Source organism: Hippocampus guttulatus, chromosome 8, assembly GCF_054856545.1.
Source record: "Hippocampus guttulatus isolate MCC_2025c chromosome 8, RoL_Hgut_1.0, whole genome shotgun sequence".
Taxonomy (NCBI): domain Eukaryota; kingdom Metazoa; phylum Chordata; class Actinopteri; order Syngnathiformes; family Syngnathidae; genus Hippocampus; species Hippocampus guttulatus.
In genome coordinates this window covers 14,147,623-14,175,109 of record NC_141268.1, presented here as the reverse complement: position 1 = coordinate 14,175,109, position 27,487 = coordinate 14,147,623, and the positions used below count along the sequence as shown (strand labels likewise).

The 27,487-nt window shown below is 43.4% G+C and overlaps 1 protein-coding gene across 6 annotated transcripts in view; it reads left to right on the top strand.

Moving 5' to 3' along the window:
- The window catches only part of dip2bb (DIP2 acetate--CoA ligase B (putative)b), a 31,715-nt gene extending 6,216 nt beyond the window's left edge, over positions 1-25,499 (top strand). For 2 of the 6 annotated variants that reach the window (XM_086118679.1, XM_086118684.1), the window contains exons 2-40: positions 3,989-4,060; positions 5,134-5,286; positions 7,407-7,532; positions 7,623-7,955; positions 8,956-9,102; positions 9,265-9,282; positions 9,678-9,797; positions 9,990-10,187; positions 10,336-10,427; positions 10,706-10,816; positions 10,917-11,040; positions 11,455-11,564; positions 11,728-11,830; positions 11,905-11,969; positions 12,606-12,699; positions 12,784-12,903; positions 12,989-13,103; positions 13,851-13,990; positions 14,074-14,210; positions 14,301-14,381; positions 14,467-14,594; positions 15,545-15,659; positions 15,769-15,970; positions 16,419-16,531; positions 16,751-16,774; positions 17,509-17,589; positions 17,697-17,820; positions 17,899-18,020; positions 18,323-18,434; positions 18,644-18,753; positions 19,834-19,964; positions 20,051-20,219; positions 20,317-20,487; positions 20,594-20,655; positions 21,087-21,144; positions 21,392-21,466; positions 21,555-21,729; positions 21,823-21,946; positions 22,626-25,499. In XM_086118679.1, the coding sequence (XP_085974805.1) occupies positions 3,989-4,060; positions 5,134-5,286; positions 7,407-7,532; positions 7,623-7,955; positions 8,956-9,102; positions 9,265-9,282; positions 9,678-9,797; positions 9,990-10,187; positions 10,336-10,427; positions 10,706-10,816; positions 10,917-11,040; positions 11,455-11,564; positions 11,728-11,830; positions 11,905-11,969; positions 12,606-12,699; positions 12,784-12,903; positions 12,989-13,103; positions 13,851-13,990; positions 14,074-14,210; positions 14,301-14,381; positions 14,467-14,594; positions 15,545-15,659; positions 15,769-15,970; positions 16,419-16,531; positions 16,751-16,774; positions 17,509-17,589; positions 17,697-17,820; positions 17,899-18,020; positions 18,323-18,434; positions 18,644-18,753; positions 19,834-19,964; positions 20,051-20,219; positions 20,317-20,487; positions 20,594-20,655; positions 21,087-21,144; positions 21,392-21,466; positions 21,555-21,729; positions 21,823-21,946; positions 22,626-22,878 (4,808 nt within the window). In that variant the 3' untranslated portion in view covers positions 22,879-25,499. The remainder of the gene's footprint in view (positions 1-3,988; positions 4,061-5,133; positions 5,287-7,406; positions 7,533-7,622; positions 7,956-8,955; positions 9,103-9,264; positions 9,283-9,677; positions 9,798-9,989; positions 10,188-10,335; positions 10,428-10,705; positions 10,817-10,916; positions 11,041-11,454; positions 11,565-11,727; positions 11,831-11,904; positions 11,970-12,605; positions 12,700-12,783; positions 12,904-12,988; positions 13,104-13,850; positions 13,991-14,073; positions 14,211-14,300; positions 14,382-14,466; positions 14,595-15,544; positions 15,660-15,768; positions 15,971-16,418; positions 16,532-16,750; positions 16,775-17,508; positions 17,590-17,696; positions 17,821-17,898; positions 18,021-18,322; positions 18,435-18,643; positions 18,754-19,833; positions 19,965-20,050; positions 20,220-20,316; positions 20,488-20,593; positions 20,656-21,086; positions 21,145-21,391; positions 21,467-21,554; positions 21,730-21,822; positions 21,947-22,625) is intronic. The other 4 variants (XM_086118680.1, XM_086118681.1, XM_086118682.1 and 1 more) reach the window with 4 other exon arrangements.
- Positions 25,500-27,487: the final 1,988 nt, after the last annotated feature.

Genomic DNA, 27,487 nt, shown 5'->3' with positions numbered 1-27,487 from the left:
GAAACGCGAGTCACAGTGTTACCTGGATTAGCCACACCCTCACACTCACGCCTTTCCATCTTGCTCGAGTGTCATCATTGCTTTTAGAAAGCGTTCATTTTCCACTCAAATTGTTTTTGATATCTTTTAATCCTCCACAGCCACCATTTGAACTCATTTTTATACACTTGATACAAAACAACCACATCCCCTCAACTATCTTGACGTTGCCTTGGCCACGTACGACGCCATCCGACAACAATTCTCTGAGGTCTCGCCGGTCGCGCGCCATCTCGCCCACGATGTTGAAAGTGCGGTGAAAAAATCGCTGGAACTCGTCAATTTGTGCAATCATCCAGTGCCTAACCCCACACAATTATTGTAGCCAGCAATGAAGGTAAATTTATAGTTAAAAAGGCATCGATTGTCATCATTCTCCGACGTCCTCGCACTCTGGCGATTCCAGAAGCAGGCCGCCCCCGAGGCGGACCCACAGCTGTCGGGCCAGGTGACCGCGAGAGAGTTGATCAATTATCATTGATCTTTTTTACCGCACTCTGCACATTTTTTTTTTGTATCAGGTTAAATCATTTCATTAGGAAAGGCTTAGATAAGATATAAATGCCAGAAAATGTCAATTTTGAAATATTCTGTCAAATTTTAAACTGCAATAAAAAAAAAAAAACATAACCTGCAAAAAAGTACCGGTAACCTCACAGGAATCGTATTTCTCAAAGGCTTGAATAAAACTGTATAAAGACGCTAAATGTGAAATGATCATTGAAACGCATCGTCATACAAAATGAATATGCAGGACTTGTGCTACTTCTAGCAGGGCCACCACCCAAATAGGCTTAATGTAAAACTCTAAATTATTATTCGGAATTATACACTTGCTTTGAGTTCCGAAATGTGACACACAGATGTACACACAATTTGTTCAGGAGACAGAAAGCAGGGGAAAAAAAAACAAAAAAAACCCCACGATTTTATGATCACAATAGGTTCCAAATTTCATGAGAGTGAATGCAGCCAAGATGAAAACAAACCATTATTTGCACTCCCTGTTGAGCTTTTGGGTGTGTTCACCAGTTTTCAAGTAATATTCTTCAAACTATTAGGTTCGAAGTCAAGGCAAGCTATTCACTCACTAGGGCTAAAAAACAGCTCTTAATTGTGGGGCTTAAAAATATGAAACATTGTTGAATTTTGAAAAGTATTTTGGCTCTCTGGACCATGACAATTGCCTGTTTTCTTTCGTAATGCATTCAGTGTGTGTGTGGGGGGGGGCAATATTTTGAGTGTGTGACATTGCTGGTGAGGAAAGGTCACTAAAGGCAGTATTAAGTAGTACTCAATGTTGTTGATCTTGGTTTTAAAAGGTTCCTCTTTAAGGGGAGGTGAGCTTTGTTTGACGCAATCACAGCAGGGAGCACCATGTTACCTTCTGCTTCCTTAAAATTCAGTCTGTTGCTTTTTTTTTTTTTTTAACCACAATCAAAGTCAGACAAGCTGTTCGTGGACACAAATATGCGTTTGTTTTTCTTGTATGCTGCCTCAGAGCATCTCTTCATCAAAAGGAAGGCTCTGTTTTCGATGAAATAACAGCTGTAAAATTCAGGCATGCGTTCAGATCTGTTTCATTGTGCAGGTGTCCGATGCGATTTAATCATGTTGCAGAGAACGTAAGCAAGCGGGTGTGTGATGAAGGAAAAACAAGAAAAGGGTGGGGGGGGGGGGGGGATCATGGTCAGCAGTTAATTACAATTCAGACTGAGTGCCTGCAGGGTGGAGGGAAAGAGAGTGGCTGCAATTCAAATCATCTCAGCTGGGCAAAGAGTGAGCCTTGGGAAACTGCGCTGCTTTCAGGCTTCTTTCTTTTCGGTTGTTAAAAATTAAACAGAGTCGTACTCAGTATTGCGGTTGGGATGAATGCACGCTGTAGCTTGGAAACATGTTATTGTCAAGTGGAGAGCGGATGCGCCCGGTCATCGGGGGAATTTGGGTTTAACAAGATGGGGCCTCATCACCCCGCTTTGCCTCCCAAGTAGACACAAATTGATTCTTTTATTATATCATTCAGCGAGTTTGTTTGTTTTTTTGGCTAGGCCATTCTCATTCACCCGGGTAGAGGGAATCTTCAAAATCGAAGGGTTCGCTTGTGGAACAACTTTTGAGAAAATAGGTTTCTTGAAGGAGACATGTCATTCAGTGAGCGAGAAGAGGTGAGAGTTGTGCAGGGTAACTCGACTGCACGGCGGCTGGCTGCTTGCTTTTATTGGCGGAAGTAGAATCCAGACTGTGGAAAAAATGTGAGCGACCTTCACCATATGAAGGCAGAAGTTCATACACTATACTCGGTGTATGTGGCACATGGACAAACTCAACGCCCCCCCCCCCCCGCCACTGCATCATCAACTTCACAAAGCAATTAAATAAGTGCTGTATCAGAAGCCAATGCCGTTAGGAACCTTAATCTGCATCCAGCAAAACTCAGTGCAGCTCTGCTTACCTTGGCAGGGTGTTGACCACCACCTGGATACAGACCATGTTCAACCTAACGTTTATTAGCCATTCTCAGCAATTGTTTGCCGATTGGTTTGACCCAACCAGGATACCATAATGGAAGGGGCATACTGAACAGATGAATTTCAAATCATCCAGATGGAAGAGTGATTACATCGAGTTTCATTTAATGCTCGTCCAGCCCGCCCACCCCCACCCCCAAAAGCCGCCATCTCTCGCTCTCCTTCTGCAGTGAAACTGCCTGTTCACATGAGCTAAAAATAAATCATGTGACTGAGCAAGGCCAACCATTCTGTTCATGCATTACTTATGGTACTGTTTACCTTTCTCTCTCTGCTTTTTTTTTTAAAGGGTAAACCTTGTTTTGGTTTAATTGTGTCAATAAGGGGAAATATATGGCAGTTATATTGTTTTATTCCCTGAAATATTGGCAGTCTTACCCCCCCCCCCTTATATTCTGAATGACAGCTCAATAACTCGTAAAATAGCGAGATGGGATGGTGTAACCTTCAAAAATGTGAGATGACTCTGACCGTTATAACAGTTGAAACAGATTAAATTGTTCCAGAACCTCCATGTTGTGGTTAGAAAGGCTGAGTAACACCCCCCACAAAAACAAAAATCCAACTTGTTCATCTTGATTGGCATCACCCGAGTTTGTGTGTAAAGTTCACGTCATGTTAAAACAAGCCATGAGACATTCATTGCAGTGTATTGAGACAGCAATACAGTTACTGCTGTGATGGTAAAATTCAGTCAAACACACACAAACAGTTGTGTATATTTAAAAATGATTTTTCCCCCCCTTGATGATAAATACTGTCAATAATCATTATTACTAACTTGAGCCTTAAAAATAGTTTTCATTGCAAAGAACAGGCGATTGTCACACAAGTTATTTATCACGAATTCACACTATCCTTGACCCATTCCCCCATGAATGCAATGAACATAACATTTCCAAATGGAGTGGGAGTTAAATCTTTTCTGATACTTCCTGCCCAGATAATTTGGTATTGTTTCTAACAGATTGCTGTCATTTTGTTTTTAGCATAGTCGTACTTGACAAATTGTGTTTACATCCTAGAATTCTTTTTAAAGTGATTCCAACCTTTCCCGCTTTCAAGCCTGCTTTCCGTCTCATGGCTCGCTTTGGTCACCTGCATCTCTCTTGTGTCCTCGTGATTTCATCTCAGTTTCTCGCCTTTCTCATCCACTGCTTCTCAGGGTACCTTTGAATCATCCTTATTTTTACCCACTCTGTACATTTCCAAATTTAGGGCTGCTTTGTTTCCCCGGGTCGCATTAAAATGCACACTGTCTGAGGCGCAACTTTGACACCATCTCTGGAGGTTTCAGTATTTATTTATTTATTTATTTTTTTAAATGTGTGTCAGCTGCACCCGCTATAAAATGAGTTGTAATAAACGGCATTCACATACATTGCCGATGAAAGATGTTCAAGATGTCTTTTCTTGTCCAGGTGACATTACACAGAAGGGCTATGAGAAGAAAAGGACCAAACTTCTGGCTCCATACATCATCCACACCCCAGGTGAATGGCTTTATTTTATTAGTCAGCTTTATAAGTGGACATTAAAAAAAAAAAAAAAAAGCGTTTCAATCAAATGGCTGTCAAAGTCCACACGAATCATCTAATAGGCACGGCATTGATGACTGCTGCCCCCTAGTGACATCACATATCTACCTACCACTGGGGGATAGGCTTCCATAGATTTATAGTTTATGATCATTCATGACCACAGCAGAAACTGCCATTATGAAGGAAAATTCAAAAAAGTTCAAAGCTAAAACTGAATATTGACTTGGTCTACTCGATTGCAGCTGTGTAACAGCTTCAACTCTTCACAAAAGAACACGTGTCTGTAGGAATTTTTGTCCGTTGATGCAGAAGAACATTTCTGAGGTTACTGCTGCTGGACAAGAAGTCCTGGCTTGCAATCTTCATTCACCACAAAGTTGTTTAATGAGGTTGAGGTCAGGGCTCATAACTTCTTCAACACCAAAACTATCTAAGCACTGTCACGTCCGCACAGAAAAAAAAAGGCTTTTGCCAATATATCCCAACAAAGTTGGCGACATACATTTTTTCATTGTACTCATTACAAGGTGAAAAGTTCAAAACATTTTACGCCAAAGTATTGCATGGTAAAGTTGCGGCTAGCTAGTCTGCCTCGGCGTCAAAGAGGTTCCTGGTTCGAATCTCAGCTAAGAGTGTTTTACTTGTGGTGCACCGGCTTCCTCCCACATGAATAGCTGCAATTGACTGCATTTACTGCCACCATAATGAAGAAGAGCACTATAGGAAATGGATTGATAAGCCAAAGCATTAACTGACTAATGAAATATTAATTGATGGATTACCGGTAACTTTAATTGTCTCTCACTTCCTTTGCCCAATTTGGCTGCACGCTCTTGTTTTAAAGTACTGAATGGAATGAAAGAATAATTGACTGTGCTTATTTTTTTTACTCAAAAGTTCCGAAATAAATATCTGCAGATGGACAAAAAACATCGTCTGTTTCAGCAACAAAACCATTGAGGAAAGTTCTCAGACTTCAATATGGACATGAATTCTTGAGTATATTTTGTTTTTTTCCCCCACAGTAGAACCGCCCCCGAAGAACAATGTACAGCCGCCCGCTCCCAGTTCCTCATCCAGCCATGGGCCTCCCCCCTCCAGCTCATTCCGTTACCGTGAACGACGCTCCCGTAGGACACATCGCAATGGCGGAACCAGGGATGACCGCTACAGATCAGGTGTGAACATGGAATTGTGTGACGCTTCCCTCAAACCCATTTCTGATTTACAATTTAGAAAAGTGCAGTAATGTTTTCCTCGGGGACAATTTAGCAGCTGCCGGGGGGAGCCCCCTCAAGGAGGACTCTCCCTTTGCAAAATGACATCACTTCCCTGCATGTAGGAGGCGGCCTTTTGGACAACACAGGAATGTTTATCTATTGGGGTGGGGGGGGGCAGCTCTTGGGGTGGGGGGGGGGCAGCTCAGCAGCAGATTGCAGTCAGAAGATGTGAAACTGTGAAATGAAGCTCTCTCCGGAATGATACACACCTCTTCGCAGTCCTATCCTCCTCCTCTTCTTAGGAGCTCTCTTGTGGCCAAAAGACATTTCAAATATCACACTGACCCGTTTTTGTTCCGAAACAATGGGGATAAATGTATTTATTAATTCCCACTGGGGCGTAAAAATCCCTCATGACTGACACAATTGACCTTACGGGCTCATCACGTTAAGACTTCCTGAAAATGTGCTCTACAAGTATTCAAGCCGAATATTAATAGGGTTGATCTATCCTGTTGGGAAATTATTTGTTTGTTGGACTTTGAGAGTATAAAAGTAAAAAGCTAGTATTTCTAAAAGCTGTGATTCAGCTTCGGTAAAACAAAACGTGTCGTGATTCCCCTACCCTGTTATCGCCATGGAGACATTATATTTAACCTCGCAGACGTGAAAGGAATCAGCCTCTCTCCTGCGCGAGCCGCCAATGTGTGCAAAAGATCAGTAGTTATGTAAGTGTGATGCTCAGTGTGAGCTGCATTTGATGTTTTTTTTTTTTCTTTAACGTTTTGATACCGGAATGAAGTCAGTCGATGCTTTGTGTCACCGAGTGGGTTGATTCCATACACACTGTGAACGTGTGGCTGCCCATGGAAGTCCTCCTAATGTGCCTGTGGGTGTCATCAAGCGAAAGGATCTGCAATTATGTGCGTGGGTTAATGAACAGTTAGCCTCCTCTTGTTGTGATGACGCATTCAGCGAGAAAACGTGGCCTTTCTTCTGTTCCTTCCTTGCCAAACGATTATTTCGCAAAACAAATGATTACAAATGTTACACGGTGTTTTTATAGAGCTCTTTGTGTGCAGATTAAAATGGTTTCTTTGTTGTTTTCTGAGTACGATCATAAAACCAGCTAATTTAAGGACATTTCTAGTTATTTCGTGGGAAAAAAAATGGACTGCTGTGTGAAAAGGGTGGACATCTTTTGAGGCTACCTTGTTTAAAGCAAATGTATGTGTTATGCTATGCAGGTCTACTCTTGTCCTTTGAATTGACAAAAAGCATGGGACTTTATTCGGGATTATAATTTCCATAGTGAGGATTTTTATGACAAAACATTTGAAAATGCAGATATTATTTTCGACCAGTAGTAAATGTATAATGATAAAAAGGACAGCTTTTGAAGAAAAAAAAACAACAACAAAAAAAGTAGGCATGGGCAGTGCCATCTTTTCTGGCGTGGTATGTAGTCAGAGGAACAAAACTACAACAATGCTAGTCCATGTCTAAGCCCTGCCGTGAATAGCGAAAAACTGCGAGTAATTGATGCGCCCTAAAAAAAAGTTTAGAATTGCCTCTAATGACAATGCTGCAAATTTGTACGAAGGTTGCAATAGGACAAAGATCCATCCATCCATTTTCCGAACCGCTTGATCCTCACTAGGGTCGCGGGGGGTGCTGGAGCCTATCCCAGCCGTCTTCGGGCAGTAGGCGGGGACACCCTGAATCAGTTGCCAGCCAATCGCAGGGCACACAGAGACGAACAACCATTCACGCCCACACTCACACCTAGGGACAATTTAGAGCGTCCAATCAGCCTGCCATGCATGTTTTTGGAATGTGGGAGGAAACCGGAGCACCCGGAGAAAACCCACGCAAGCCCGGGGAGAACATGCAAACTCCACACAGGGAGGCCGGAGCTGGAATTGAACCCGGTACCTCTGCACTGTGAAGCCAACGTGCTAACCACTGGACTACCGGGCCGCCCTAGGACAAAGATATTTTACTTAATTATTACTTGATTACTAGTCGATACTCTTTTTTTTTTTATGTATCAGTGTCTTTTTATCCTGTCTTTTCAGATATTCACTCTGAAGCAGTACAAGCTGCTCTGGCTAAACATAAAGAAGAAAAGATGGCACTGCCCATGCCTACTAAACGGCGTTCAACCTATGTGCCGTCCCCCATCGAAACGCGCACGCCACCAGGTTGGAAAAGAGGGAACGCAAGCCTTCATACACATCAACTACCAAGTAGAAAGTTGCTTTTTATTCTAATGGCTCCCCATTTCCCGTCAGACTCCTCGTCGGCCTCTGAGGATGAGACATCAGTTCGCAGGCAGTCGTCGCTGGTCCTCCCTGCACCTTTGCTCAATCCCAGCCTACAGAACCCCGACTGTTGGATCAACCGCTCGGCCCAGGGCTCGTCCACATCCTCGTCGGCCTCTTCCACCTTGTCCCACGGAGAGCCCAAGCCGCAGCCTCACAACCAGCCACAGCCTCAGTACAAGCCTCAGCACCAACCTCTGTACAAGCCTCAGTACCAGCCTCCGCCGCAGCACCAGCCCCAGCACCAGCCGCCTCCGCCGCACCCTGCTGCCATCACCGATATAATGGCTCACGGTCGCATTGGTGAGCCAGTAGCCTTTTTTTTTTTAAACAAAATAGGTTGTGGTTTATGAAAGGGCATCCCGTATTGCACACAGTGATGAATGTCTAGGATTTGTACGGTTATTTTTCAACAAATTAGGTAATAGTTTAATTCATAGTTTTGAATAAATTGTGATAATTTAGAGCAGGTATGGGCACACCGGGAAAAAAAAGTAAAGTAGTTTTAAGACAAAAAAGAGGCAATATTCCAAGAGTCATTATTCATATGATTTTATTGTTAATGTGGCTCAAATGCTACTTCTGTACTGAGTATAAAGGTTTTAGGCAATAATCTTCAAATCTGCTGTTGAATGGTCTTAACGATACCACAGACGCACTAAAACTTGGCAAGCAATGTCATGATTTTTATGTTTGTTTTTTTTATGTACAAAAAGTGGGAACTTACCTAAAACATGAGCACAAACAAAAACACAATTCATAAAGATGCCATAAAAAAAAAAAAAAAATAAAAAGGTCCATGATAGTCCATGATGGGATCGAGCTGTGCATACTATCTGTTTGATTGGCTAAATAAGCACACGGTTTGTGCCGGCGTTTTTCACCCAAACCTTTTTGAAGGCATTTGGAGTTAGGCATTTGCTCCAGAGAATTTGTCATTATTATAAAATAACTATCCAATGTTTCATACATATATAATATACAGTACCAATTATACTGCAGAGTTTTTTAATTGAGCCCATAAATCCCACCTCCAGTGGTCATATTTCATACTTAAAAGTCTCACATTTGGCTTGATATTTTGAGGAATATTATGTCAGTTAAATATTTTTTAAAAAATCAATCTGAATTAATAAGAGGAAACAAGCATGCAATTGAGTGTGACTAAATCCAGATCAACCTTGTCGTGAGCATCTTCTATTTTAGACTTGTGTCAGAGCTGCATCATAATCATCATAGAATTAATATACTTTCACAAATACTCCTTACGATCGGATCATTTTTTTTGTTTGGCTCCACGCAGCCCCGCCTGAGAACAGCGCCCCACCTTCAGATGTGACCTCAGTCATCCTTCCGGCCAGAGGCCCGCGGGTTGACTTGCCCTCTAACGCGACGGTCCGTGGGATGAGTCGAGGGCAGAGTCGCTCCAGCATGATGGAGACTGCAGACGGTAATCGGCTACCTTGCGAGTGTTTGTTTTTGTATGCCGCATGGCAGCCTCTCGGAATCTTTCTTTCGACTGAATTCCAATTGTGTCATTAATCGGCCTGTACTGCTTTCTTCTGCTCTCACTCTCTTTCTGCTCTGTCACATGTTTTTGACGGGCCGGTAGGAAGAATTAATCTCCAGAGTAAGGAAATGCCTTCATGTATTGTCCGCAGCCTTGTGTCTTTGCTGGTTTTACCCTATTTCTCCCTCTTGTTTGAAATAAATGCATACCGAAATCAATACACACAGTGGACATTCAGTCCCCGTCCAAAAACACTCGCCCCAACTCTCTCACCTTGTTTTCCCTGTGATGATCCCACTCAACGTGTGCTGCTGCTTTTTCATTCCCAAACACGACACCAGTGGATTCACTCCAAATATTTGATTAGTCACATCTTGTGGGTTGAAGAGCAGCATACTGTGAGTAAGATATGATGCCCAAACAGCGACATTTTTGTTAGTCTGTGCACGATCAGAGTGCGTGTGATCGTGTCTTGCAAATTCACGACAACCCTCCACCATCCTTGGGCCTTGCAGGGGTCCCAGTGAACAGCAGGGTGTCCACCAAGATCCAGCAACTGCTCAACACGCTGAAGAGACCAAAGAGGCCCCCCCTCACTGAGTTTTTCACTGATGACTCAGAGGAGATAGTCGAAGGTGAGACACTCCATCTGTTAATCCTTTCGTGTACATTTCCGCGCATACGATACAGTAGATGTGCTCAACGGCGTTTCTGCACAAGTGCTTGTTCATTTTGATTTTTTATTGTATTTCCACTTTGTTGCTCTTTTTTCCACATTCGCTTTCCACTTACACTGTAGTACAGTACTGCCCTTCTGCTGTTCTCAGTGCCCCGGCCGGATCCTAACACACCCAAACCAGAAGGTCGTCAGATCATCCCGGTCAAGGGTGAACCCTTGGGGGTGGTCAGTAATTGGCCCCCAGCCCTGCAGGCTGCGTTAGCCCGATGGGGGGCGACGCAAGGGAAAAGCCCCGCCCTCACGGCGCTCGACATCACAGGCAAACCGCTCTACACGCTGACTTATGGTGAGAGCCGATTGTATCGATGTCTCAAAATTGGCAATAACTATGAACAAGCAACCGAGGTGAAAGACTTCAAAGTTGGCTCCGAATTTTCATCGACTCTGGAATAAATTCTTTTTGGCAGCATTTAAGTGTGCAATCCATCTTTTAGGGAAGCTCTGGAGTCGCAGCGTGAAACTTGCCTACACTCTCCTAAACAAGCTGGGTACCAAAAATGAGCAGATTCTTAAACCTGGAGACAGGGTGAGGACACAAAGGAGTCACGCAAGCATCACCTCAACCACAAATTGATATTCCCTCTATAAAGTGAGAAGGTGGGAGGTGTTTTGATTGCTCGATTGTTTTGATTTGTTAGTCTGCACGACTACGCAAGAAGTACACAACAGGTTCCCTTCCACATAACAAACAAACAGAATAGGGCTTTCCAAAATCCGCTTGAAGAATGTCGCGATTCAGCTAACTAGCCTTTGATGTTTTTAAAAAAAAAACAACAACACAATGTCCATTTAATGACTTTGTAGGTGGCACTCGTGTACCCCAACAGTGACCCCGGGATGTTCTGGGTGGCCTTCTATGGCTGCCTCCTCGCTGAGGTCATACCAGTACCGATAGAGGTGCCACTCTCTCGCAAGGTGAGGTGTTTCTCCAGTAAATGCTTCTTGGCCCTGAAGAATGAAAACACTTGTAACATTTGCACTCGTGTGCTTGTTTGTGTGCGCGTTGGACATGCAGGATGCGGGCATCAGCCAGGTGGGCTTTCTCCTCGGTAGCTGTGGTGTGGGCCTTGCGCTGACCAGCGAGATATGTCTGAAGGGTCTACCCAAGACCCCCACTGGAGAAATAATGCAGTTCAAAGGTTGTAAAGTCAGAATGGCATTAAAGAAGACTATTTGACTACATTCTATTGATCACCAATGACATGTCAGCTGTAATCATAGATGAGTCTCTGTATATATTCTGAACTCCCGTTTCGATGTCGGTGTCGTACTGAGCAGTTTAATGCTGTCCAGGTTAGTTAGCAAAAGTGCGTGTGGATGTAGGAATTAGCTGATGTCAAGTTGCTGTTCTTTCGCCACAAACGAGTCGGGACTGAATCGGCCGCACCTCTGATGGCTGCGTCACCGAGCAATTCCACACAATTAACCAAATTCTTCAACCAAGAAATATTGCAAGAAAAACAGACTCCAGCCGGGCATGATCTCAGTCTGATGTCATCATCTTCAAATGACGCCTCCATCCATTTACCTTCACTGGTGCCCTTGTCTGCCAGGCTGGCCGCGAATGAAGTGGGTGATTACGGACTCAAAGTACCTGACCAAACCTTCTAAAGACTGGCAGCCGCACATCCCGACGGCCAACACAGACCCCGCCTATATCGAGGTGACAAAGTCGCTTTTCTTGAAATATCCATGTGTCCATTTTCTCTAGCTCTTGTTCAGTTGCAGGGCTAAAACCTCTCAGACTTGACAATAAACGGGTGCAAAAATAGGAGTCCCTCTTCATCAGAAATGTTATGCTCTTCCTTCTCTCCCTCCTTACTCAGTACAAGGCAAATAAAGAGGGCACCGTGGTCGGTGTGGCGGTGTCTAAGGTTGCCATGCTGACCCACTGCCAGGCGCTGACCCAGGCCTGCAACTACTGCGAGGGTGACTGAGCGCGGACTTTCTGAATCTTCTACTTTTGTCCGAGGTTTTAAATGTCCGATATTTGTCTGTCACAGGTGAAACATTAGTGAATGTCTTAGACTGTAAGAAGGACATGGGTCTCTGGCATGGGGTGCTCACGGTGAGTATGCAGGTATACGGTACAGTAATGTGCACTTGATGACAAATGACAGGGCCGAAACCTGTCCATTCACAGTTATGCGCAATTGCACCAGAAGCATGACGTGTGGAGTTCAGGAAAAAAAATGGTCTTGTTCTGGATGTGTTATTATAAATAATTAATCATTTGTTGTTGTTGTCGTTAATATTTAAATTATAGATTGGTACGGTTATTCTCTGGTGCTATTTGATCAAGCGCTGTCCAACTTCCCTCCATTATTCTGAGTGGTTTGTCTCATGTTGCTAAATAAGATGACCACAGTATCAAACGTATTGTTAAAACTTCACATTATTTTCATAATATATCCTTTAACAGAAATTTGGGTCCATCTCTTTGATTTCATTAGATGTGCAAGTGTTTGCCGCACAAACAGCGGATCGCTTTTTATCAATGTCAATAATTCAAATGAACAAATTGACCAAATTATAGTCTTACAATAATTCTAGAAAGAACATGTTATTTTGATTGCTCTGGTTTTCTGTCGCTAATACATTGTTCATAATACTGTATATACATATCGGTCTAATTCTTGACCTTATTTATGATTTTTATTTGGGTGCTTTGTTAAGTGCTTGATCAAATGTGGTTTGCTCACAGGCCGTGATGAACAGGATCCACACAATCAGTGTTCCCTATTCAGTCATGAAGGCGTGTCCTCTCTCCTGGGTACAGAGGGTTCACATCCACAAAGGTAAAAGCGCTTTTAGCCCCCCTTTGAGAATTAATTGCTCAAGACGCTTGAAGGTGCGACAGTATGTAAACTATTGGTCCACAGCGCGATTAGCTTTGGTCAAGTGTCGGGATTTGCACTGGGCCATGATGGCCCACCGGGAGCAGAGAGACATCAGCCTGGTGTCGTTGCGTATGCTGATTGTTGCTGATGGCGCCAACCCCTGTGAGAAATCCTTTTTTTCCCCTTCAAACAGCACAGTCATGCCTTGAGCCTTGCCCTTGCCCATTGCCTTGTGTCGTTATTTTAGGGTCCGTTTCTTCCTGCGATGCCTTCTTGAACGTTTTTCAATCCCATGGGCTGAAGCCTGAGGTCATCTGTCCTTGTGCCACGTCCCCCGAGGCCATGACAGTGGCAATACGCAGGTATGATTTGACTGACCCACATTTGCATCCATCCATTTTCCGTCGCGCTTGTCCTCATTCGACCTGCGAATAAGTTGGTGCCAATCTTAGGTGAAATTGGGCGAGAGGCAGGGTCAATCGCAAAGCACATACATTATGGACTAGCAAATATTCACACTCACATTCACCCTATAGTAGATTGTGTGTTTTTGGATTGCAGGAGGAAGCTAGAGTACATGAGAAAACCCACTTGAGTACAGGAAAAGCTTGCTAAGTCCACACACAAAGGCCAGAGTTGAGATTTGAACCCCTAACTTCATAACTGTGAGGCGTAGGTGCCAACAACTTGGACAATGTTCTGTCCGAGGGTCGCAGGCTTGCTGGAGCCTATCCCAGCTGAGTTTGTGCAATAGGTCGGATACACCCTGAACTGGTTGCCGGAGTACCCGGAGAAAACCCACGCAGACACGGGTAGAACATGCAAACTCTACACAGGCACACCCGGAATCGAACCTTGGACATCTGCACTGTGAGGCGGACATGCTAACCAGTTGCTCACCGTGCCACCCTACTTTTGGCATCTTTTTAGATGAAAATATTGATGTGCCAGTTTTTACAACCCACGTAATTGATAACTGATAATGACCTTCGGGGCACAAATTTAAATCATGCTGCTTCAATTCAAATTTTTATTTCTCTATTAGGCAGTGATTTAGTTGATTGCTACTGACAAACCAATGATATTTGATCAAACGCTCATTCATGTAGACCTGGATTACCGGGTGCACCACTTCCTGCCCGTGCCATCCTTTCCCTGGGTGGTCTGAGCCACGGTGTCATCAGGGTCAACACAGAGGACAAAAATTCTGCCCTCACCGTGCAGGACGTAGGGCACGTCATGCCAGGAGGTGAGATTAAAGCACAGGAGAACAAGCTCAAGGAAGCTATGAAAATGAACTTTTTTCCCCCTCTCTTCTTTGTATGTGTCCAGCTCTGATGTGCATCGTCAGACCAGACGGGCCCCCGCAGTTGTGTAAAACAGACGAGATAGGGGAGATCATAATTAACTCGAGGGCTGGTGGCACCATGTACTACGGCCTGCCAGGGGTCACCAAAAACACCTTTGAGGTATAAAACCGGAGTTGAAAGTTCCTCCTGCATAAATGACTTCATTTATTTGACAGAGTGTTTTACAAGCCCTTCTGTCCTTGTGCTTAGGTGATACCAGTCAATGCTAACGGCGTTCCCATCGGAGAGATCCCATTTGTGCGCTCAGGCATCCTGGGTTTTGTTGGGCCGGTAAGTTGGACTATTTTGATCACATTTGCCCTTACATGACCCAAACCTTGCTTACTTTTTTAACAACCCCACTGTGCATTCACAGGGCAGTCTGATCTTTGTCGTCGGCAAAATCGAGGGTCTCCTCCAGGTGAGCGGACGGAGACACAACGCTGACGACTTAGTGGCCACCGCACTTGCCGTGGAGCCGGTCAAGACTGTGTATCGTGGGAGGTGAGTGAGCATTCTCCATACTTGCTTCACTAAAATGCTATTTGGGATTACTGTACATGCGATGTTATAGTGTACGTGCGCAGGAGGGGAGTCAAAACGCTGCGTTGTACAGAATCAGACATAAGTCCAAGTCCGCCAGGCGCTTTTTAATTTCTTTTGACCTTTTCAACATCATTTAATTCTCTTTGGAATGTTTTAGACAAAACAGAGTTGGGTAGGAACGTACTACCTTTACTCCAGTACTTTTACATCAGTACATTCAGGGATAAATTTTACTTGTCAGAGTAGTTCTAATGCAACACAATTTTCACTTTTGTGACAAAGAACCATTCGTTTTATCCTGTGGCATTTAGCTGCACCCCCCTTGCTTCTATTGTTCTTCGCCATCTATTTAATTTTGCCTTGTCAGAGACTTCTGCCTCGTGCACAGCCACGTAACTCGGTTTCGCCAGTCCAACGTTTGATTCCATTCGACCTTGCTGAATAGAGCCAGGTAGTGGCATGACCGCACACGGTGTCTCTGCAAAGCTTTCAAAGTAGCTGATTTATGTGAAAACATGTGAAAACAACAGCATGTGTTTCACAGTCAGAAGAGTCACAAAACCTCTGGCACCCCATTCAATCGTTTTCACCTTAGAGGCTACGGAAAAGAACATTTCCGTCATGTGCTGTCATGTGTGTCTGCCCATGAAATATTACACTTAACAGTGTTGGTTTGGAGCCGTAAAATCTAAGGGTCACCGTGGACCGAGTCGGCAGGAAGATGCTCGCTGCAGTATCAATTTGGGAATAAGCTGCTTGCTTGTTAATATTGAATCATTTTAAAACCAGGACTCTGATGATTGTACTCCCACTTAGTGTGTGTGTGTGTGTGTGTGTGTGTGTGTGTGTGTGTGTGTGTGTGTGTGTGTGTGTGTGTGTGTGTGTGTGTGTGTCCTTGTTTGTATCAGGATTGCTGTGTTTTCAGTCACTGTGTTCTATGATGAGAGAGTCGTCATCGTGGCTGAGCAGAGGCCAGACGCTAGCGAGGAGGACAGTTTCCAGTGGATGAGCCGAGTACTTCAGGTATTAGCCCAGCCCAGATGTTTGAGTCTGTCTTGATTTACATGTTCTGTAAAATCGAGCCCGCTGTAGATAAGAGTGATCAACATTCTCTCCGTCTTTACTGTAACAGGCAATTGACAGTATCCACCAGGTGGGCCTCTACTGCCTGGCGCTGGTCCCAGCCAACACGTTACCGAAAACACCTCTTGGGGGCATCCACATCTCAGACACCAAGCAGTTCTTCTTAGAGGGCAACCTCCACCCCTGTAACATCCTCATGTGTCCTCACACTTGTGTCACCAACCTCCCTAAACCCCGTCAGAAGCAGCCAGGTAAATGTGTGTGTGTGTGTGTGTGTCTGTGTGTGTGTGTGTGTGTGTGTGTGTGTGTGTGTGTCTGTGTGTGTGTGTGTGTGTGTTGTTTTTTTTTAACTTGGCTGAAGGAAATGATCAGTAACTTCTTTTTGTGCCAAAGTAAACACAACTGGTCCATTTACGGAGCAAAGTACTCGTAAGAAAAGTACTTTTTACTTCGACCCCAACGACCTCAAGTATCTGAGCTTGGATGCCCTTGAGAATAGATTCTTCACACAGCACATTAATACCAGACAGCTTGAAAATTTAGAACTAATTAATGTGCACTGAATGGAAAAATATATGCTCATAATTAAGCTTTTTTTTTTTCCATCGGCTCCTTCAAATATCGTGGACTTAATAGCATTTAAAATACAATCATGAAATACCGCATGATGTAACTGACTCATTCAAATATTTCCGGTAGTTGGTGTCGGGCCAGCCTCTGTGATGGTGGGAAATCTTGTGGCAGGGAAGAGGATTGCTCAGGCGGCGGGCAGAGAGCTTGGCATGATCGATGACCAGGATCTCGTCCGGAAGGTAGTTTGGCCTTCCACTTTTAAAACAGCTGCCTGCTTTTAAATGTCTTTAACCTATCCTCCGAGGATCGACTACATGCATGTTCAACGCAGTATGCTCAGAGTGCTGTCTGATGGTTCAGCATAGAGATACTGTTATAGGCCACAGGTCAGACTGAGTTGTAAAAAAACAACAACAAAAAACTACTCTCTCTGTTTTTACTTGTCTTTGTGTATTTAGCTCTGTATGTGGCCCACCGTCATGGTAAGAATTATGGCCCCGTCCACTATTTTCCTCATACCCGTTTATTTTTTTTTCTCACGCTCTAACCAGTGCTGTATTGTGCTTGAATTTTGGTTGCTTTGTGTTTTTGCCTGACACATGCAGAACTAGGTGCATTTTCATGTCATGTACTATAACCTTTGTTTTATATTTTCAATTCTCTATTGAAAAGCTGGATTTTTTTTGTTTTGTTTTTGCTATGTGGCTGTATGTTCAGGAATGCAGCAAGTCTTTATTTGTGTAGGTGTATAAGGTTTAGTTCCATCCAGGCCAAAGCCCCACCTATAGATTCACTGGACACTTCCTTTCGTACGCCTCCACATTCGAACGGGATCCGAGACAAGCACATATTTTGCTTTCAGAAAAGTCCTCGTTTAACATGATGTTTAATATAGCGGTTGCAGTCTGCAATGGTATCAATTGCACGGTATCATACCGCTGTCGTGCATTCAATTTTGGTACTTCTCATACAGTAGCTACATGCTACATGATGTCGTTCTACACCACTGCAAACCTCAACCACAATAATCAACATTTTGTTCAATGAATACCGCTCTGACAGTGCACCCCAAAACTGAATGCGTTGTAGAATTTAAGTTTGCATTATTTTGTGCCGATGTACCTAATGTCGTGGCTGGTGAGTGTCCTTACCCTCTGTATTTAACGTAAGAAGGCTTACCTACAAGTGAAATGAAAACCTTTTTTTTTTTCCCCAGCATCAATACTTGACAGAGGCGCTACAGTGGCGGGCGCAGACGGATGCAGATCATGTTCTCTACGTGCTTCTTAACGCCAAGGTAAACTATTTGATCTGACAAATCATATGATAATAATGAACCTGTTTTACATCTCTTCAACTTTGTTTTTCTGTCTCTCTCTCTGTGATTTCTTTCCCATCCTGCAGGGTGTGGCAGTGAGCACGGCGACCTGCGTTCAACTTCACAAGCGAGCCGAAAAGATTGCCGCAGCGCTCATGGAGAAAGGCAGCATCAACACTGGCGAGAACGTGGTGTTGCTTTATCCTCCTGGTAGGTCCTGCTGCTGTTATCCCAATTGATTTGATTGATGGATTGATTTGCTGACTTTTCTTCATCTCATTCTGTAAGGTATTGAGTTGATCGCGTCATTTTATGGCTGCCTCTACGCTGGCTGCGTCCCCGTAAACGTCAGACCTCCACACCCTCAGAACCTGGCGGCCACGCTGCCCACTGTCCGTATGATCATTGATGTAAGTTAGTTTGTGTGTTCATTTGCGTTTCTGCTGGTTTACACGGCCAACCATTTGTGAATGGGAAGTTTCCTCTCCCTTCAAGAAATTCTAAGATAACATCTGATTAACTGTTGCTAATTAAGCTTGCACTGTAATTCTCCATTACGGCCTTTTTTATCTTTGATCTGAGCTTGTGTAGAACTAAACAGTTTTGGAACTGGTGAGTGTTTAGATAAAGGATAAATTCAACTCTGTTCAAGTTTGAAAAAGATCTTTTTTGCATGGATTTAGCTCTGATTTTAACATCTGGTTGTCACCAGGTCAGTAAAGCGGCATGTATCCTCACCACTCAAAATCTAATGCGGATACTGCGCTCCAAGGAGGCTGCTGCATCTGTAAACATTAAAACATGGCCAACAATCATTGACACCGGTAAGCTACATGCAACCCAAGCATGTGCAACTGTGCCTGATTCCTACAGTCAATTAAATTTCCAAAAAAAATGTAAATTTATTTTTATTTATTTATTTCTTTTGAATGACCATAGTTTTTCACAATCAACAGTTCATTTCCACATTTAAGATATTTCATTTTCGGTCGTATCGTATTTGCGAAATTTCTCTGTCTGTGGTTGTTCGCAGACGACCTTCCTCGCCGTCGGCCTCCTCAAATCTATAAGCCGCCCACAGCGGAGATGATAGCGTATCTGGACTTCAGCGTTTCCACAACAGGCATGCTCACTGGGGTCAAGGTGAAACAAGACGACATTTTCTTCCAATGGTGGACAAATATGCGTTCGGAAGGATTTGTGGGGAAGAATTATAAGGCAAATCCTGAGCTAGGTCCCTTCTGGTCCAACATGAATGAGTATTTCTGGATGAATGGACCAAAAAATAAAAAAATAAATTGCACAGGCTGTCTCACGGTCCAAAGGGAACTGTTGTAGTAACAAAGCTTGCACAAGCTATTGATTTTTCACTTCCTGTGCGTGTAATGGACAGTTGTCACAATATTCTGTCCAGTTGCAGTGATTCGTCAAGTGTAGTTTGTGTCACACTAATGGTACGCGGGTGCCCTCTAGTGGTATTCAAAGAATCACTTTTTAAATGTTCCCTGTGAATATTAAAGTGGCATTTTCTTCAGTCCAGTTAACCACTTTTGTTCAGTCAAGTTTGGTGCAGTACAATACATGTAGTAGTGAATCTTTTAGCGTTGTGTTTTTTTCAAACTGTTATTTAGGTACAGTCTATGTACAATACATTTCAGTTAAATCGTTTTTTTTTTTTTTTTTTTTTTTTGTATTTTCCTGTATTTAATTGCAGTGTCAATGGTCAAACTGTGCATAGTATGATGGTGGTGCCTTGTTTCTGTTGAACACCTGGGAGTTAAGTATTTTTTTAAGGTGGTATCTGGTTGAGGAGTCCTCGGTTAGTGCAAGAATCTGTACTCTTGAGTCTCATGACAAATGGTGCAGTCTGAGCCCATCCATCTTCAACACCGCTTATCCTGAACAGGGTCGCGGGGAGTCGCTGAAGCCGATCCCAGCTGACTTCGGGCGGGAGGCAGACCACACCCTGAAGTGGTCGTCAGCCAGTCGCAAGGCACATATAGAGACAAACGACCATTCACACCCACCAGTCTTGAGTCTAGTCATCCAAATGGAAAAAGATTGCGGCTAGTGCTCTAATTGTTCAGTCATTTGTTTATTAACTCACAAATGCACGCAGAGCCACAATGCAGCTCAATTGTTAGGCCCATCCAATCTATATCACTATTAATAGACACATCCGTTTAGTGCTGTGTTGTTCACTGCTGTCTCTTTGTTGTTCAGATCTCGCATGTAGCCGTCAGTGCTCTGTGCCGCTCCATAAAGCTGCAGTGTGAGCTCTACTCTTCTCGCCAAATTGCCATCTGCCTGGATCCTTACTGCGGTCTGGGCTTCGTCTTGTGGTGCCTCGCTAGGTGCAGTAAATTAAACCTGTCGGACACCTTCAGTTGGTCTTGTGAGCCATCCTCTAACGCTGCCCTGTTGATTTCTTGCCCTGCAGTGTTTACTCAGGTCACCAATCCATCCTCATACCTCCTTTTGAGCTGGAGAGCTGTTTGTCTCTGTGGCTAAGCACCCTCAGTCAGTACCGCGTCAGAGACACCTTCTGCTCTTACTCCGTCATGGAGTTTTGCACTAAAGGGCTTGGCACGCAAACAGAGTTGCTTAAGGTGCAGGCCGCCATCCATATCATAGAAGAAGAGTACAACTCGTGTGCTTGTGTTCAGAACTGAGAGACTTTCTGCATGTTTTTTTTTTTTTTTCCAGGCCCGTGGGGTCAATTTGTCATGCGTACGGAGTTGCGTCGTGATTGCAGAGGAGCGCCCTCGCCTGGCTCTCACGCATTCCTTCTCCAAGTTGTTTAAAGATCTGGGATTGTCAACCAGAGCCGTCAGCACTGCTTTTGGCTCCAGGGTTAACCTGGCTGTCTGCCTGCAGGTGTGTCAACTTCACCCGGTGTCAATAGATCTGCGCCATTTCTTCAGTCAACAACAATCTGGGGCGTCATGGAACTCATGTAACGCTGTGTATGTGTTTGTGGTAGGGTACCACTGGTCCTGATCCCTGCACAGTGTATGTGGACATGAAGTCCCTCCGCCATGACAGGTAACATCAGCACTAACCCCCAGGCTTCAGTCACACGTAGTATTTTGTCACAGTACTATTTGAAAGGCAAACCACGGTCAGATGTCATCAATTCGTCTTTCATCGAAATTCAGCTTCGCTTTTTTGCTGTTTGGTGTACATTGAAGTTAAAGGATTATTTATAACAGCCCTTTTGGGGCCCCTGCAATTTAAGGGACCCTCAACTTAAACCTTTGCCATGATCAGCATTGCGTTTTCATCCACGTGGACTGCCAGTTACATAACATTGATTTTATGAAGGGATAATCTCAGCCTTTCAACCTGCACTGAAAAAAACGTTAATGTTGATTTGTTTTCAATACACTAATTCAACAGCCCTGGCAACATGTTTCATATCTGACAATGATATCACCGTAAATGCCATCTACAGTATATTGTCAATGTCGTTTCAGAGTGAGGCTGGTGGAGAGAGGAGCACCTCAAAGTCTTCCGCTGATGGAGTCTGGCAAGGTGAGTGAGTTCCTGTCTACTCGTTCACTGTTTCCTAGACTTTATTGAACCCTGGCACATCTAAATGAAATTGGATGATTTCCTACGGGCACTCCGGATGATCTCTAATGACACACTATGTTTACCACTATTGAGTTAGTCGGATTTCGCAAAGGAAATCAAACTACACAAGTACTGGGGGAGCCCTGGAGAAAAAATCCTTCAAAATGATGCACTTTATGACCATGTTTTTCTCTTCTTCCCCCAGATATTACCAGGCGTCCGTGTCATAATCGTAAATCCAGAGACCAGAGGGCCACTTGGAGACTCGCATCTCGGAGAAGTAGCCTGAACTTTCATTTTTTAGTTTTTCTAATAACCACTGGTAATGAAAGTGACCTGGGACCAATCTTGAGCTTCTTTTTTCACAGATCTGGGTGAACAGCCCTCACAATGCCAGTGGCTACTACACCATCTATGGAGAGGAGAGTCTACAGGCTGACCACTTTAATACCAAGCTCAGCTTCGGAGACCCGCAAACCTTGTGGGCCAGAACTGGATACTTGGGCTTTGTAAAGAGGACAGAGCTTCTGGATGCCAGTGGGGGTAAAATAGTCACTCACACTGTTCATTGAAAACCATTAACAACATACATCATGAAGATAATATCATACCACACACGTGTGTCTGCATGTTCAGATCGCCATGATGCTCTTTTTGTGGTGGGCTCACTGGACGAGACTTTGGAGCTTCGAGGGCTTCGCTACCACCCCATCGATATTGAGACATCGGTTTCTCGTGCCCATCGCAGTATCGCTGAGAGGTGAGAAGGCCTTTGACCTACAGGATTTACCTAACCCTAGCAATATGGTGGATAACACTTCTTAAAAAGAAAACAAAAGCTGAAGAAAAATAATTAAATGTCTATTTATAAGAACCACATAGTGTTTCCACTTAGCTTAATGCTAATAAACAATTTAAAACTCCCTTATATGGGTGAACAAATACCATATATATGGTGGCGACAGACAAATAATATTCACTGGAATATATTATTTTATCCTCTGCAAATATTACTTAAAGGAATTGTGAAACGCTTCTTCGACCGGTTAGCGTGTCGGCCTCACAGTGCAGAGGTGTGGGGTTCAATTCCGGCCCCAGCTTTACTGTGTGGAGTTTGCATCTTCTCCCCGTGTTTGCGTGGGTGTTCTCTGGATACTCCGATTTCCTCCCACATTCCAAAAACATGTGTGGCAGGTTAATGGAATACTCTAAATTGTCCCTAGGTGTGAGTGTGAGCGCGGATGGTTGTGTGCCCTGCAATTGGCTGGCAAGCAGTTCAGGGTGTCGCCCGCCTACTGCCCGGTGACGGCTCGGATGGGCTCCAGCACACCCGCGACCTTTGTGAGGATAAACTGATTCGACGATGGATGGGTGGATGTCTACATAGCCTTAGTCAGAGGACTGCAGGAAACAAACAAGTATACTCTCGTTGTTCCCAGTGCTGTGTTTACATGGACCAATCTGCTGGTGGTGGTGTCGGAGCTGTGCGGCTCAGAGCAGGACGCGCTGGACCTGGTGCCTCTGATCACAAACGTGGTCCTGGAGGAGCACCACCTCATCGTGGGCGTGGTTGTCATTGTGGACCCCGGGGTCATACCCATTAACTCCAGGGGGGAGAAGCAACGCATGCACCTTCGTGACTCGTTCCTGGCAGACCAGCTGGATCCCATCTATGTTGCCTACAATATGTGAGCACTTGTCGCCATCTCGGCCTGGTTGGCGCGCACGTCACAGAACCCCCCGAGTGACACCCCACTGCATGTCTGTGACTGGACCTGTCATATTTGGATCCTCACTGTGTTGTATTGGTAGATTTATGAATATCATTCCGAAGCAGCAATACCAAGCTGCCAGGAGTGTTTGATTACAAAGGGCCCCCCGACAAAAAGTCCTCGTTGACTTATAAGTTTGGTTAGGCCGACCACATGAGGCCACTTTTGAAATTCTGTTTATTGCCTTTCAGAAAAAAAAAAGAAAAAGAGAATAATGTCCACAAACCTCTCGAAACACGTTCCTCATAGTGGTGACACTGATTGAAAGAGCTACTACTCAACTTGAAATCTTTTTTTACATGCAGCTTTCAAAAAAATGCACACACATGCATGTGCTGAGCCGGTGTCATTTCCCTTAATAATGATTTTTTTTTAAAATTAAGCTTTGACAGCATTTGTAACAAAGCGCTTGTGTGTTCATTTAGTTAGATGAAATGATATTGAAGCCAAATGTTTTCACAGCTTTCCTGCCCTGATATACGATATTTCCTGCCTTATAGACTTTCAGCCATACATTCCTCTTCTTCCTTTGAAAAAAAAATCTATTTTGAATGGCTGTTTATTCTCCTTTGGCTTTTATTGGCAATCCTGATAGACAGCCAAAGGATTCAAATAAGAGGCCTGTACTGCACTTCAAAGCCTCTTTGTATTTTCGATACTCTAACTGTAAAGATACTTTTAAGTGTATAAATGTATAAAAAAAAATGTCCTCGATGGTTGACTCGGCTGCAAGATGGTCGCAGAAAGAAGACTGTAAATAAGAGTGAACCAATTTGATGGAACTTGCAATATTAGTCACGTGACAGAGGGTCCAAATAAATACCTGTTAATCATCAATAGACACGATACTTGTAACGTTGCACTTTCTTCAAAAACATCTATTTTATTACAACAATAAAGCATTATAAGTACCATTTCAGGAACATATTATCCGACATGAGTGGCTCATGAGTTTACCAGGAGGGCTGTTGCTTTAAGGCCATAAAAAAACAAAAAAAGTATTTTTAAAATTTATAAACAAGCAACACTAAAAATGCGCCTTTCTACCTTCCCAGCACTGAAAGCGCTTTCCGCCATCGCCTCGTTTAGCCAATCGCACGCTGACGATGAGCGAGGTAACAAACCAACTTGTGCACACGCTGATGACGCGGCATCAGGAGCAATTAGAGGTCAGACGGGTCACGACAATGGGAGAAACCATCGAATGACGGTTTACAGGCTGCCGGGTTACTTTGTCATTACTTTTCAAAATAAGTGCACCAAATTTAGAGCGTGTGTTATATATTAGTACAGTCGAGGACGGCACCCTTTCTCCTCCACTTTAAAGTCATTTCAATGTGTCGTCTTTGTGGAACTTTGTGAAGGTTTATTTGCAGTTCCGTTACGTTTCTTATTGGGGTGGTCAGCAGCAAGTCATGTATTCTTCACTGTCGAATATCTGGATCTGTACGCGCTATTGTGGCAAAGCCTGACTAAAATCCGTTGAACTGGTGCAGGACGGACATTATTTGCATTCAGAGGCGTGTGCCAATGATCTGCAATTGTGTGCTTTTCTTTGCCATCATTTGTAGCAACTTTGTCCTGGACGATATGATCTTGGTGATGAACTTTTTACATGTAGATAATGTTTTTCGACGTCGCATTACAACCCGCCTAACACAATGTTGGCAATATCACTGCAAGATATGCCCTTGGAAAAGCAGCGCTTTGCACTGTCGATAACATGTGTTTCATCCCCCATTTCATGTTTCATGGAATGCGTTTCGAAGTTTGCAAAACTTGTCATTCGGCTTCACCTCATGTTGAAGTCCAGATGGAAGAAATCATCTTCTTTCACTCTTTGCTTTGACAATGTGTGCCATTGTGGCAGCAGAATGTTTGCATGGCACAAACATAATGTTAGCTGCGTCTCATCTTGAGACAGAAGTGCGAACGAGATATAGAAATAGTCAGGCTATCATGGATATGTACGTATATATTCAGGGAACTAAACTCAGCTAATACAGGGATGGACCAGGTGGTCCTTTGGTGCAAATAATTAAATTTTGAATAAAGTTCATGAACAAAGAGGAGCAGATACTGTCCGTATACATTCTACCCGCATTGCTAAGGTATCAACATGTTTTATTTTGACTTCCTGCTCTTCTTTGTCAGTTCTTACACACTATGCAAACCTGATGACTGTGCAGTTTTGTTCAAGCTTGCACAGTCTGGTCAACGATGCTCATAAATTTTTAATTACTATGAAGTCACTGATCACGTTTCAAGAGTACTTAAGGCGGTATTAATCTCGAGTTGTTCTGTTGATATTGTGTATGCACCCTCAGCATGTTGTCTAAATATTAAATATTGATTAATTCTTAACTGGTCCATGAAAATGTGATGACACGAAAGGATGCAGTTGAAGTCAGTGTAGTCTAGAAATCCAGGTGGTACACCCCTTGTTTGTTCTTATTTTATGAGTTGCTCAGTTGTCCTTTTGTTTTATACTGTAAGAGTTGGACGAAACAAAACAATAATAAAGAAAAACATTTAATCATGTATGGCGATCCTGTGCAGTGGTCTGTACTTATGTTCAGTCCTGATATTTGCAGTGATACGTCTGTTGGCATTCCATATTTTTCAGGACCAAAATCTCACGGCACAACACAGGAAAAAAAGTCACAACACGAGTGTGTGTGTGTGTATATATATATATACACACACACAAACTATATATGTATATATATATAGAGAGAGAGGGAGATGCTGAAAGGATGTCTCAAGAACATAAAGCTATCTTTTTTTGTATCAACAGCTAATTGGTGGATACACAGGTTAATGGTACCTTATGCCAGCGATCCCCAACCTTCGGGCTGTGGACCGGTACTAGTCCGTGGGTTATTTGGATTCGGCCACACAGAAAAAAAAATGAATAACTTACATTACTTTCGTTTTATTCAGTTTGGAATGTTTTATTTTGAAAAATTACCGGATTCTCTGTTACATCCATCTACAGTATGTCACTCTTCATGCAAGTTAAAGCGTGCTTCTTGGTCATGTGATAAGTTACCGCTAAAATGGAACCCAGGAACTAGCAAAATCAATAAAAAGCAAACGTCTTTGGGAAGGGGAAAAGGCCCAACCAGCAGACGACTTTCAAGAAAAGGGCTACATTTAATAGACAGTATCAGGAGTCCTATTTAAAATACGGATTTATCTCAACGGGAGATTCCCACGCACCAAGCCCACTCTGCGTAATATGCGGCGATCGTGAGTCGTATTTTTCATGCACTTTGAATTTGCGGTGTATCTTATTTTAAAGGCATGTTTAAACGTAACCACAGAGACCAGAGAGTTTACGGGCAGATAGGACGTTCCTCCGTCATGATTCTTGTTTATCATTATGTTTTGAAAATACCACAGTTTTCATGCAGGTCATTTATTTATCGGCCATACCTTAAAGGCCGGTCCCTGAAAATATTGTCTTTAAACCGGCCATTGGGGCAAAAAAGGTTGGGGACTGCTGCCTTCTGCCATCTAGTGGAAAAGCGTTTAATCGTTCTGTCATTGTCCCTTGCATGGATGAACTCATTTGTACTAAATCATTTCGGACTGATTGAATGAAACAGGATCATTGTTTCCGGAATCACATCAGATTCTCATGACACACTCATGTACCGCAACGCCGTGCTTGGGAATCATTCATATGATCTCATTAAGTTTTGAATGTTAAATTTAGTATTTCCATCTCCAAACTGCAGTTGACAAATCTCAGCAATGAATCTTTTGCTCAAGCAAATATATGGAACACTACTCACCACAAGCTACTGATAATAGTGTTTCTGGTGAAATTTCAAGGTGAACCAAATATGCGCTCTTACCTTGACAGATGAACTTAATTTGACCTTCTCTAAACCAACTGTTCAATCTCTCAGTACTTCTTGCATAACTTGCCATTCACCATCGAAGAGCTAAATGGCAACAATTCACAAATGGTGTTTTGATCCACGAGCCGCGCAATCCAAGTTCAATTAAGAGTTGGAATTCAAACAATCCTGTTTGTCATGCTGTTTATATGTTAGCATAATGAGACCAAGACCACACCTGACAAGTGATCAACATTATGAGGCTTCAAACAGGATGTAGCCACCGAGTTTTTAGAGTGCCATCAACAGCTTACAATATAGTTAGAGAGCTGACACATGCAGTGCTTATAATTGTGTTGATCAGTTGTTTTTGTATAAGTATAACAATACCTCTACACATGAAACAAAACAATATGCTTTTTCTCAATACATTAAAAATAATTTGGACAAAGATGAGGTTAGCATGTTGTCCGCCCCTGCTTCAAACCATCAGAAGTACAACAGGTTATTCACAGTGAGCCAGTTCCACTGCATACTTTCTGCGATCAATACTTGCCTCCTCAACTGTTCTCTCATTTTCGCAGCAATAGCAGCAGCATCAGTCTCTCCACAAATCCCCTCAAAGCTGCTCAGCATAAGCCATCAGGTAAAACATTTTCTTTCCCCAACTAAAAATAGTAT